The 13651-nt window shown below is 43.6% G+C and overlaps 1 protein-coding gene across 1 annotated transcript; it reads left to right on the top strand.

Moving 5' to 3' along the window:
• The first annotated feature begins 2105 nt into the window (after nucleotides 1-2105).
• LOC143321658 (lactadherin-like) lies at nucleotides 2106-12287 on the top strand. Its single transcript, XM_076732120.1, has 10 exons — nucleotides 2106-2330; nucleotides 5241-5366; nucleotides 5451-5582; nucleotides 8308-8421; nucleotides 8670-8851; nucleotides 8947-9102; nucleotides 9193-9337; nucleotides 10047-10249; nucleotides 10341-10496; nucleotides 11015-12287. The coding sequence occupies exons 1-10, from the start codon at nucleotides 2255-2257 to the stop codon at nucleotides 11156-11158; spliced, it is 1434 nt and encodes a 477-aa protein (XP_076588235.1). The 5' UTR covers nucleotides 2106-2254; the 3' UTR covers nucleotides 11159-12287.
• Nucleotides 12288-13651: the final 1364 nt, after the last annotated feature.

Here is a 13651-nt window from a genome sequence, read left to right as displayed (position 1 = left end):
GACGTAGAATCTGTGCAGCCGGTCAGTGAGTTTCCACGCCCCTTATCTGTCAAACATCACGTGGTGCCTTTTTTTTAATACTGCATATCTTTTGTTATTATAATGTAAGTATGTTATATCTTTTATTATAATTTTCTTTTCTGCTCCAAGCTTGGTTGCAAGAATAGTTTCAAACTCTTATATGACAGTTTTGTAGAGAAAAATGTTGCAGTACATTGCAAATCTTACACGCATTTTTGACAAAACAAAAAGGATGCAGCCAGTAATCAAATTCATTTTAATATCTGTATAGTATTTCCTCTTTGAATGCATTAGTATCTGAGTGTGACATACAGCCAGCGAGGGCCTTCCTGAACGTGACAGGAACGTGAGCTGAAACCTGTTACATAACATTTAGCCTATAGACTGGAATGCACCAGCAGATGTTGACTGACTTACAGATTTTTTTTCCGGATTCTTGCCGGTTTTTATTTCTTTAACAGAGAATAGAGCTGATGCTTATTTCACTTCTTCTTATTAAATCTTAACACATACGCATAGAAGGCAGGCCAAGTGTAAATGTGCAAGTGCTCGACACTTACTGTATGTCAGTACGCTGCTGTTTGGTTTGGTTCAGTATTTAATTAATCACAGCTTTAAAGTGACAAATGAGTCTTAAGTTAAACGTGGCCTGCAGCAGAGTGTCACTGGTCACTGAGACAAAGGGATCCCTGTTGCAGTTACAGCTGAATGTCCACATGATGGCGACAGAGTTCAACTGATTCTTTCACAAAGCTCTTCACCCCAGTGATGTAAAGTTCAGTAAAATAAACATTCAACAATACTGCAATTTCTTACGACGATTTTATGATTAAACATTGGCTAATAAGAGATAATGTATTTTAATGTTTCTACTTATTTTTGACCTGTTGTAATATTTTTCTGCACATGGTTGAACCAGGATTGAAACAATTCAGGAAAGCAATGGGGCAAATAAAATGGCTTACAATGATACAAAAATAGAATATAATGCAATACAATACAATCATATAAGAAAAGAAAAACAGATACGCCATATTGGAAATAAAACGATGAGCTAGAATTAATAACAATCTGTTTTTTTCTTTAAAAGATAGGTTTTGAGAAGCGATTGGAAACATGTCACTGACTCCACAAGCCTCAGATCCTCATGTCATATAACTCGGGGCCTCTCTTTTCTTTGGGCCAAATATCCAAAGTTGATGAATGATTTCCTAAAATATTTGGTGTTAATAATGCTCCTGCCGTTCACAAAGCGAATACTGGCCTCAGAACTGGAGCTGGTTTAGCTGCACTTTGCTTGCTGGGTCCTTAAATACTTGGCAGTGGTCAAATGCAGGGTTTTCCCACGGGGATTAATTCAAAGTACCAAATTGTTAAATCACTCCAATTTTCATGCTTCTCCTCCAAATTTAACATTGGGAGCGGAACATGCTGTCTGTAAAGACCTCATCTATAAAGCTGACAATCATTTTAATTAAGGTGTGTTTGAGTGTCATCCTGGGTGACAGATACTTTCATTTTCACCTGAAACGGCTGCCCAAAATAGCCTGTCAATAATCCATGGGGCTAATTCAAAGCCCCGCCTACGCTGTCCACCTGGGGTAGTGATGCCTTCAAATACTCATCATAAAACAGGTTATTAAAAAACACAAAATCTTGTGATTATCAGCGAATTCACTGTTTGACGGATTGCAGTGACTTTAATCTTAGATCATCACAGTTTTTGAAAAGGCAGAATTAAGTGAATACGGCCTGTAGCTGGTGTTTGATTATGTTAAGATGATAGGAAAACATATCCAAGTAAAAATAAATACAATAGTTAGGCGCAAATAGAAATTAAAATATATTGCCCAGATTGAGTTTGTAGGTGTAATTTGAAGTTGTAAGAATGGGCAAACGTGTCAGACACCTCTAAATGAATCACAAAGTAAAAATTGCAGGAATTTCGAGTAATGGGCTACAGTGAATTAACGTGCCACGAAACGCATCTCATCTGTTTACTGACATGGCTCCCAGCTCTCCGCCCCTCTAACGTCACATGTAGTTAACCCGGGTATTATCGAAAAATCCCGGCTCCCTCTTTCATCACTCCAACGTTCCTTTTGACGCTTCAGTTGGAATCCCCATATTTCCGACAGCACCTTAAGGCAGCATCAGTTAGAAGTTTAGCGGTGCCGCGTCGCTCCGAGCAAACAACAACCCGGCGGAACAAACAAAGCGAGGGTAAACAAACATGAAACGTCCCGGAAATGTCACAACAGCGACCGTTACAACACTTCTTCTCCTGCTCTGCCTGCATTCAGTCCGAGGTAAGTCCTTTTTAAACCACCGACACGTATCAAATCTGATTACTTGCATTCAAACGCAACTCCGCTCAACTCCTGCTGTTTATGTGTGTGTAGTATCTCACAAGTTTCTACCTCTAACACCACACTCCATTCACCTTTTCTTCATTCAATCCACAAGGGGACTTTGGCACTGAACTGTGCCACCTAGTCTTATTTTTCTTTTCCTGACTTGATGTCCAGTTTTGTTTTCCCTGCCGTGCGCCTCGGTCCTGGGAAAAGTGGGGGTTTAAATGAATGACAAAGGCGAAGATGCGCAACAGGTTTGTCATGAAAAACCGCGTCTTTCCTCAGTAATCCGCTGCTGGAGATGCTGTTTGTCAAGTCTTTAGTTTTAACATAATAATCACAATAAGCTCATTTGGCTTTATCGCTACCCATCACCAAACTACTGTCAACATTCAGGGTTCAGACATTCAATAAAGCAGTTTTTCCTTAAAACAGTATGTAATTTGTAAGTGTAAGTTCATCCCAGGATGCCAGTTTATCATTTTCCGATAGAATGGCTGATTAAATGTGAGGCCACTCTGTTATTACAGGTGAGACTCTGTTATTATACAGCTCTGGTGGTTGTATCATAAGAGGCAGGTTTGTAAAGGAACTGTTACATGCACCAGTGAGCAGTTCTTGTGTATGTCTTTTTCTCCATGCAGCACCCAAAGCTGGGGGTGGGGGGGTGGGGGTTTCATGGAAGCAATAGATTTGTACACTTTTAACTTGTGCTTGGGTCTACATTTAAATGTATTATTGTCCCCTTGGACCTCTATCTGGTCACACTAAGAGGTGGTGCAGATGGAGAGGAAAATAACACCATATGTGCTCGTGTCTGGAGCCAGCATGAACCACCTGTCCACTCCACCCACCTCTAGTCCAACCTGGACCCGAACACGCTGCCAACCAGCAGCACCTTAAAGTCAGCTGGAGAGTGACCGTCTTTACTCGATCTGGCTGCCGTGATGTTTGTTTACATTCAGCAGCCTGTCGCTTTGCTCGCTGCCCACCTGTCAGTCAGGTGTGCTGCGTGTCCTGAGCCACTGACGAGCTGCTGCACTGTCATGTTGTGTAACTGCTCATTCCTGAAAGAGCTGCATGCATCTGTGCAATCTGGATAATCCTGCAAGCTCTTAATCTCGTTGGCTGTGTCGGCTGCATAAAATTATGGTGTTTGTTTGAAATTTGTTTCCACCTGCCGACCGAGTATTAGTTTCAGTATCTGTGCGATAAGAAGCACTAACTGTTTTCAGGATGCCGTTGCCTAAATATAGAGCTGAAACGAAATCCTTTAAGTTATTACCTCTTTCCAACATTTATATGCAGTGCACCTGTTTTCACATTAAACTCCATTGCAGCCAGATTCATTGAGCCTCATAAAACGTGATCTTAGTTCACACTGATCGCTGTTTAAATTGTTCCCACTGGTAAATTACATTAATACAAAATGCTTGTGCTTAGATTTGCTCTCATGTTGAAACATGTCACAGCATTAGCAAAGCCAGTCTGCCCAGTTCTCAGATGTATTCTGGCACAAAACAGTTTGAGCACAATGACAAAATCTGCAAAACTATCATGTTTGCACACCCAATATCACATTTTTACGCCTCATTATTGTGGCGGCACACTTTCCAAAGAGAGGACGTTTGCATTACTCACAAAGTTCCTCCAGGTTTTTACCTCACAGATGCCAAAGAAAGTCACAGCAAAGTCCAGCAGTTCCACCTGGGCTGTTTAAAGCTCGAATGTTGACTCTGACGTGGCGTCTGATGAGTCAACGTGCTGGTTTAAAAACAAAAAAAAAGGCACAGATTATGAGGTTAAGGTTTTGTCATTTTGACAGCTCTGGTGTGGCTCATAAATCGGTGCCCTGCCGCTCCCACACGAGGTCTCTGCCATTATTTCCCTGATCCAGCCAGGATCTGTGACTCAGCACTTTGGGCCTCACAGCCGACGCTGCAGCACCACTGTTGTTCCAAACGCTCAGACCAGACACTACAGCAACAAAGAGGAAACGCTGGACGTCCATCTTTGTCCCTCCCAGTTCAGATTCTGACACCTGTGAAAATCACTCATGAAAATCAAACCTTGGATTCTTCACACTGGAAAACTTTCACACATCACACCTTGTGACTAAGAGAGCTACTCATCCACTGAGCCTGCTAATGTCATCAGGCCTATTTTGGCCTGGAGGCAACTTTTCAGCCGACAGCCTGTTTTACAGACTGTTGGCGTGGATTTTGAAAATATGGCCTTTTACTTAGTGAATCCACTACAGTTCAGAGGCAGATGTTGTGCTTTGCTCTCCACTACATTTATTTGATAAGTTTAGTTATTAGTTACGTTCCGCATTCAGTTTAATAGTACAAAATATAGTGAACAAATCAATGTTAACATGATAAGATCAATAAGGCTATTGATCACCAGGGTCCCCAGCAGTGTGTGAAGTAATATGTCTAAAAAATACAGAAATAAATGAGCCCCGCTACGCCTTAGGAAGGATTCTGTGATGACTCGCTCTTCACGTTGCCCTGTTTTCTTCTACTCAACATACCGAATTCATTCATTTCCCAGACTGAGTGGGAACTTGTCCTCTTCAGCTCGAGGGAGCAGCAGCGACAGCTTAACAAGATCAGGATTCCAAGAGTTTCTCTCATTCAAGAAACAGCAAGGGTTTCCAAACAACAACATGTGTTGAAGCTGCACTGCAGTCTAGTTTTCTGTAGCTGCTGGCTGTGGCGAAATCTATATCTCTGTTTTCTATGGTAGCAAATTACATGCACCACCATTGTTGAACAAAATGTGTCGTGTGTGCGTTGCAGGTGTTGGAGGATGGATTTTTATACCTACCGCTCCTTGTTTCTCTCTTTCTCGCTCACTCAGGCGACTACTGTGAGGTGAACCTTTGCCACAATGGAGGAACATGTGTGACCGGAGTAGGAGACGATCCATTCATCTGTATCTGTGCCGATGGCTTCGGTGGAGACACCTGCAACCTCACAGAGACGGGTACATCCACGAGGAACCTTTTTGGAGGAGCAGCTCGGTCAAATCACTCCCTTAACTAACCCCTTTCCTTCATCCGCCTCTCAGGACCCTGCAGCCCGAACCCCTGCAAGAACGATGGGTCGTGCGAGATCATCGCTCCAACCAGACGAGGAGACGTTTTCAACGAGTACATCTGCAAGTGCCAGCCGGGCTTCGAGGGAGCGCACTGCCAGATCAGTAGGTTTCTTCTGGATGTGATTAATGAGTTTGAGCTGCTTGTTTTTTTACCCTGTACACATTTACATCCACCAAAAGCATCTTTAAATTCTACTCTCAGCTGAGTTACACACGTTTATACCAATCTGTCAGTTTCTTAAAGGAAATCTTCTCTGTTCAATGAATTTGGAAAACTTTTATTTAACCACTAAGCGTTGATTTTTTTGGCCTAGATAAAAAAGTAGAGCATCTAAATACAAAAAATTTAGTCCCAACAAAGCAGTAGGCAGCCTGATACAAATAGCATAAAGCTCCACTTTCAGCGGATTTCTCTCCAAGTGTGAACGCACGAGGATTTTCCATCCTGTCAGAGCATCAGCGGCGAGAGAGAGCCGTGCAGTGAGCTCAGCAGTTTCATGAAAGGATCTCATTCAGCGGCCTCTGCGGTCATTCCCTTTGGCTAATTAGCGAAAGGCCACTCCAAGTCTCTTAGCATGCAGACGCCCTCCGCGTCGGTTCAACACTGCATCTGTTTGTGCTCGAGCTCGACCTAATCAGACCAAGAATTTGATATTAGTGAATTCCATCCGAGCCTCTTGATGTAATGGCCATGCTTTACAAGTGTGAATGTCATCATCCCAATCTGGAGTTTAGGAGTTTCTGAAATATGGCTGACACCTGTAGTTTGGAATTGAAACAGCTTTGAGTGAGCGAGTCTGAAAAAGATCTATTACAGAATATAACTGAAGTTTGAAACTCTCAGGACTTATTACTGAAGAGACATTTTTTGTGAATGAACAGCTCAGCCCAAAGCCCACAGCCTGACCACCAATTGTAGTGTTTGTGCAGTCTGGTCGTCTACTCCCAAACATTTTCTAATTTTGACTCAGCCGGACGTCATTGGCTCGACTGGTGTTGAGATGCTGGAATGAGGTAACGGCACGGACATAAATCCAGAGCTGAAGCTAATGATATGATTGTGGTTGAATGGTGTGTCAGAGGTTAACAAGACAAAGTTAGTTTGTACGAAATGAGCATTTAATCTGCAAGTAACAGTAGAAAAAATGTATGAAGGTCAAAGTAACACAACAAAAACAACCAGTAAAGCTGTTTCGCGGTGCTTCTCTCAGCAGGATCACCTGTTTCTCGGACTTATTATATTAGCCGCTCCGTGCCAGCGTTGTCACAGACATACAGGCATTTGTTTCTAAGATGTGAGCAATCCTCTTAGTGTTAACGGGAACAAGAATTAAACAGACCCATGTGGCATTACGTCAACCTGTCATCTGCTTTAGTTCTGAAGCCTGAGAGACTTATTTAGAGTAGACAGAGAAAAAGAGGCTGGACGTAAGTGAAATTTCATGTGTTGTTTTTCAGTGGAATCACTTCAGTGTAGTCAACATCGATTTTAGCATGGGGCTGCGTTGCTTTGCATACAAAAGGCATATCATATGAATACATCATGTGCACAGATAATGTGTCCTGAAGGGACATGAACTGGAGTGTTAATTAGTATAGCACATAGAAGAAATGTACCTCAAAGTGCTTTACAGCAGAGAAACCACATGCACCAAGTGAGTGCTGTGCATAAAAAGACAGAACAGACATAAAAACAGAGATAGAAAATGAATTTAAAATGAGATGAGGAATAAAACCACTGAACAACAGTAAGAAAATAAAGTTAAAAACAGAGTACAGAGCAAGCTGCAGGGCGTGGAGCTGCACTCAGACCTGATCCGGCTGCAGTGAGGACTGTCTCGGTGCATATGTTGGGTCGTGGTGAGGGAAACATCATAAACGTGCATTAAGATCCAGTCAAAACCAACAATTCTCTGACAGAACTACTGTTTATGATGACATCATAATGTATATATGAAAAGACAGTCATTACCAAAGGATCTTAATGCACGTTTTCCAGTAACACAGCACTGCTGATCTCTTGTATCGTACTTGTATTGACAGTGAAGTCTGAATAATGTTTGTGTTGAAAACCATCTGGTTTAGCATCCCTCTGTGCAAATATTTAGGTCACTTTAAAGATGAATGAAAAGAGTAAAACATGCAGCTGAGCATTGATGCCTTTGCTCTAAAAAAGCCATCCAGACATGCTGTGCAAGCTCGCCACCTTGTGGAGATCAGCAGCATTGCACGGGCAGTGGACAGGAAGTGGCCACAGAGTTTGTTGCCATGGTTATGGTGGAGGAAAGCAGTGCCTCTGTCTGAGAAAAGGCTGGAAAACGTCACACGTGACAGTGATTGACTAACTTTACTGTTAGCTGAAATACTAAATGTGTTCTAAAGAATCTGATTTGTTTGCTTGTTTGTTCTTCGTGGATATCAGAGATCTTCATGCTCTCCGTTCTCATTATCCAGTTGAGTCAGTTTATGGGCTAACTGATTCATTCATCCAGTCATGGTGCAAAATACAATTATCAACCGTGACCTTTGACCCCTAGCCTGCTGTGTCCTTTAAACTGGTTGCCCAGAGTGTCCTCAGCGTTGCCCTCATTTCTGTCATCGTGTTCGTTTTAAGAGACGCTCCTCATCACCAGCTGTGTGTTGGAGACACACTGAGGCTATTGTGGCCCTCCACCTGCCGTCACCCCCCTCTGTTCTCCCTCTGAGCCGTTTGTGGGCAGGTGTGCTCCACCTCTCGAACAATCCTCCTTTTTTTGTGATTATTGTGGCTCACAAAATGTTTCTCTGTTAGCTTGAAAGTAAAACAGTGACCTTCTGTCTGTTTCAGATGTGAATGACTGCGCCAACCAGCCCTGCACTAACGGAGGGATATGTCGAGATCTTGATGGAGACTACACCTGCCAGTGCCCCTCGCCGTATGTGGGAAAGCAGTGCCAGCTACGTACGTTCACCAACCACCATGACGCTTCATTCATCGTGTACTTTTCCTTAGAAACTTTGTTCAACAAGTTAAATGTAAACGACACCAAAGACTGTGTTTCCTAAAGTGGCCAAATGACAGAACGCTATGTGTGGATGAAACGTAATAATAATAATAATAATAATAATAATAAAAAAACACATTTAGTACAGAAGTAGATGTAATTACTCGCTCCTACCCTTCATCATATTTTAATGGTTGTGTCCCAGGTTGCATTTCTCTGCTGGGGATGGAGGGAGGAGCGATCGTGGAGTCCCAGATTTCAGCTTCCTCTGTGCACTACGGCATCCTGGGTCTTCAGCGTTGGGGCCCCGAGTTGGCTCGACTCAACAACCAAGGCATCGTCAATGCCTGGACGTCCGCCGCCCACGACAGGAACCCCTGGATCGAGGTGAGAGACGCGACCGCTTCAGATAAAAGAGTAAAATCATGTGGCTGAGCAGCGAGAGGCGTGAGGTTGACTGACGCTCGACTTGTTGACAACAGATCAACATGCAGAAGAAGATGCGTCTGACGGGCATCATCACTCAGGGTGCCAGTCGCATGGGCACGGCAGAGTACATCAAGGCCTTCAAGGTGGCGAGCAGCTTCGATGGGAACTCTTACACCACGTACAGAGTGGATGGCCAACGGAGGGACAAGGTTAGAGGACTTCCCTTGTGTTAAATACAGCTTTTGTGCTCACAGTCCCAGCAGCTTTTACATAAAGCATTTCCCCGTCTGTGCGTGCAGGTTTTCGTGGGGAACGCAGATAACGACAGCACAAAGACCAACCTTTTTGACCCTCCCATCGTGGCCCAGTACATCCGCATCATCCCTGTGGTTTGCCGCAGGGCCTGCACGCTGCGCATGGAGCTGGTGGGCTGTGAGCTCAATGGTAAACACACCGAAAACAGATAAGAATAGTGGCCAGAAAAACAAATGCGATGCCCAGTTATAGCCGCTGCGAACTTTATAGCAGGAAAAGTGTAGAAAGTCTCTTTTGTTTTTGTTTTTCTCTCTGTTTTACTGTGTTTGGTTTCTTCTTGCTGTGGTTCCACTGCCAAACGTAATGACAGTCAGAGAGTTTATTTCTACCTCCATCAAGCGGTGGTCAGATAGAAAATGTATAGTATCAACAGTGTTCTGTGGGTAGACCTCACAATGCGACAATAAAGCAGCAGTTCCAGGCGCAGGCAGAGACTGGAACACACAGTGTGTCTCTCCACCTCCGTCCCTTTGTCCTTTTATCCTGTTTGACCCAACAGATAAAACATTCACAGAGAAGCATGAACGTATCCACACTGTACATGTAGCTCAATGCACTGTATTGCATGCCTTCTCCCCCTCTGTGCGCCTCTTTCTTCTCTTTCCTCTTGGTCATTGGTGGGTGTTAACACATTTTAATCTTCTGAATCTCTAATTTTCCTCAAATGGATGAAGGGTGAAGTTAATTTGTCTTTTCTTTGGGTGTGTTCATTTTTCCCCCCTCTTCCTCTTCCTCTTCCTCTTCCTCTTCCTCTTCCTCTTCCTCTTCCTCTTCCTCTTCCTCTTCCTGTCGCTTTGGCTTCCCTCCCTCCGTCCTTCCGTCTGCTTTTGATTCACAGTGTATTCAAACGCGGCAGGTTGCTCAGAGCCTCTGGGGATGAAGTCTCGCCTCGTCTCGGACGGGCAGCTCTCGGCCTCCAGCTCTTTCCGCACGTGGGGCATCGACACCTTCACGTGGCACCCTCAGTTTGCCCGGCTGGATAAGCAGGGGAAGACAAACGCCTGGTCGCCCGCCCACAACAACCGCTCGGAGTGGATCCAGGTGAGGGAAGAGGCAAAGCGACATTACTGGTAAAATGTCCTTGGAGGCCGGCGGGTGTTGCAGAGTACAGTTTTCTTTGTTCCTCCACCAGGTGGATCTAGAGAAGACGAAGCGCCTCACAGGCATCATCACTCAGGGGGCCAAGGACTTCGGAGTGGTGCAGTTTGTGTCGGTGTTTAAAGTGGCCTACAGTAACGATGGGGAGTCATGGAGTACAGTGAAGGAGGAGAACACCAGCAATGATAAGGTCAGACATATGAGTGCTGATTAAAACTTTTAAGTCCCAAACAGTCACACATAATGTCAGCTTCGCTTCCTGTTTCTAGCTCTCCTGTTACGATGAGTTTCAGTATATTTTTCTCTCTTGCTGGAGGAGTGGACGGCCTGTTCTCCTCATCACAGCCCCTTTGCTCCGAGATGATCCAATAAAACTGTAAAACGAGCTTTGATGTTTTTACTGGGAGAGAATGAGGCCGCCCAGGGCTGTTGTCTGAGTGCTCTGAACGTCTGGGTGGGGCTCATCTGGGTCGTCGGGTTGTCAGAAAGCAGCTCAGTTTGACTGACGGCCCCTCATGACAGTTGGTGGATGTATTCACCAAACATTATTGCACGTTACAGCATCATGAATCATCTTAAGTTATGTCCTTCCTCCTCATCACCTCTTTTTCCTCAGAAGACTCTTTAGGAAACAGAACAGAATTGAATAACTTTTGTTCAATAAGTCATTGTTTTACTATAACCATTAACCATAACGCTTATTTGCAGCTTTTCCAAGGCAACATCGACAACAACACCCATAAGAAGAACCTGTTCGAGCCTCCGTTCTACGCCCGCTACGTCCGAGTCGTCCCCTGGGAGTGGCACGAGCGCATCACTCTACGCATGGAGCTGCTGGGCTGCGATGACTAGAGTCTCCTGGGTCTCCATCTAACAGTGCTCCATCCTCATCCAGTCGCTCCATCTCCTCGGACCGCAGCAGAGGAACGGATCTCGGACGGAATCATCTGTTCTGTGCTCCACTGGTTTCTCTGGATAAAGATCCTGTTGGCTGCTGGGACTGTAACACTCGTAGCACTTTCTGAATAGAGACTTTTTTATGTTAAATAGAATTGTTTGACATTGCTCACACATTATGAAATATCCATGATTTGAATTTTAATAGCTTTGGATATAACAGAATTCGCTTAGATTTGCTGTAGTATTATCTCCCTCTAAAGACTCCAGATGATTTCAGGGACACTTGAAAATAATGATCTCCACCTAATGTTTTGACAGTCTGCAGAGGACAGACGACAAACATCCTCGCCAGCATACTCTCAACTGTGCACATCGTCCAGCTGCTGTGCACTCGAGCACAAACCAGCATGATGACGCAGGGCCTGTGCAATACGGAGAATATTTTGGCATTTCCATGCTGGAAAAGATAATATGTCCAAGAGTAGAAGATAAACCCTTAAAACCGCTGCACACAGCTCTGGCAATCAAATGATGGAATGACAAACTGAAGGGCTTTTTGCAGGTTTTTCATGTGACATTTTCTTCTTTCTTTTTTAATTTTAGCAGCTTCAGTCTTACATATAATTTCATTGTAATTTAATCCTTTTTACAACAAATGTGAAATACGTAGAAAGAGGTGTAGAAGATAAACATTGTTTTACATTCTTTTTTTTATTATTCATTGTTGGTCTTGAACTGAGATCATTTATTAAATGTTAAGAGACACACAACAGGTCTTTGTCATGCTTTAGTTTGAGCTTTTGTAAATGAATGTCAGAAGTTGTGTGACAGTTTGTTTCCCCCTGATGGCCACACGGTCAGAGTGGGTGTGAGTCCATATGCAGGGCACAGAAAGGGAGCAGCATAGGGAGGAATCAGCACTACCACTGCTCATTTTAGGGGGCATCTCTGCAACGTTCAGATGCTGATATAACCAGAATCTGGACTTCCTTTTGTAACATATCGCTGTCTAAAACTAACATGAGAAAGAAGGTGCAGCTGGACTTGATGCTCTCAAATAAAAGTGAAACATTTCAAAGAACCTGCTGTCATTCTGATTTCCTGCACAAAGTGTCCCAATCACACAAAAATGTTGTGAGTCTTCTCCATGCTGGACTACCGGACTTTGGCCTGCTGTTTACAAGACTAATTACACCCCATCAGCAACTCATCTCCCCGTTAAGCCCACAGTCCTGGTATGTTTGGCCCCTGGCGACAGCTTTCATCTCCATGAAATGAATGTGGTGGAGGACGGAGCATCTACACATCTGTCCTCACTGTGTACGTCTACGCCTACTGGACTCTATGTGGATGTGTATTTTTTTCCACAGCATAGCAGGGTTTCCTATAAAAGATCATAGTGCTTCCAGGAAAACACAGCTGGAGTCGATGTGGGGACCCTCTGCGACAAACATCTGCTTTCAGAGCGTTAAGGAGGGATGCAAAGCAGTTTTCTCCCAAGATATTCATCCGTAAACAGCTGCACAACACGAGCCTGCTCGATACGGTCGCTCCAACTGAATAAAATCTGACTAAAATATACAATAAAAGCTGTGATTCTATGACTGTTTAACTGTTTTTTCAGTATAAATCTCTTTTGATGAAATCATAAAGTCATCCTTGATATTTTCAGAGCAGCTTTTGCAGTCTATACTGTTTGCTGTCTGGTGAGAAAGAAACTGAATGATTTAGCTGAATAACTAACAAAGTGGCGAGTTTGAGGTTCAAATGAATATAAAGTCCTCCAGAAAAATGTATTTTTTAAAATATTTTCAAAGTTTGGAATTTGCAATTTTGGGCAACTGTTAAAATTAAAACTCAAAGAAAATTCACAATTACAAATCCAGACTGTTAAAGATAAAACAGAAAACAAACAATCATGCTTATTTTGCTCATGTCTGCTGAAACTATAACTGGACAGTGTTGATGAATGAAAGTGGAGGACTTGTCCATATGTGGCATCACTGTCCTCCCTCCACTCACTGCGTACAGAAACACACACAGGTGAGTTTCCCCCTCAGCAGTCTGAGCTGTTGTTCCAGTGGTCGAGCAGCATTTCAGCCCTGCGACTCTGCAGAACTCACTGGTCATTATGAACTGACCGCAGCTGCACCTGCTTCATCATCCACAGAGACTGGAGGAGACAAAAAGGCTGCTTTTTCGTCTTTGACCAGAAATACACTGTTGCGCATCTGAAGTTCTGATTTGTTCCCAAAAGTCTGTTGATTTCTGCTGCTGCTGCTCAGCATCAAAGCTTTCAGTTCGAGAGGATTTAAACGAGGGAAGCGGAATTATCGAGGTGTTTGTGGGTAAGTGAGGAAAATAAATATGATCAAAATGACTGCAAACGCGAATCGTCTCATCACTCAAATGAACTTCTGAAATCCGCTGCATTTTTAGATTTAT

This window comes from Chaetodon auriga, chromosome 1 (genome assembly GCF_051107435.1).
Source record: "Chaetodon auriga isolate fChaAug3 chromosome 1, fChaAug3.hap1, whole genome shotgun sequence".
Lineage (NCBI taxonomy): Eukaryota > Metazoa > Chordata > Actinopteri > Chaetodontiformes > Chaetodontidae > Chaetodon > Chaetodon auriga.
This window is presented reverse-complemented; position numbering and strand designations above follow the sequence as displayed.

Coding starts and splice junctions, on each gene's coding strand:
- LOC143321658 (XM_076732120.1), top strand. CDS start 2,255: ATGAAACGTCCCGGAAATGTCACAACAGCGACCGTTACAACACTTCTT. Junction 2,331..5,240: donor CTGCCTGCATTCAGTCCGAG/GTAAGTCCTTTT, acceptor TCGCTCACTCAG/GCGACTACTGTGAGGTGAAC. Junction 9,103..9,192: donor ATGGCCAACGGAGGGACAAG/GTTAGAGGACTT, acceptor CTGTGCGTGCAG/GTTTTCGTGGGGAACGCAGA.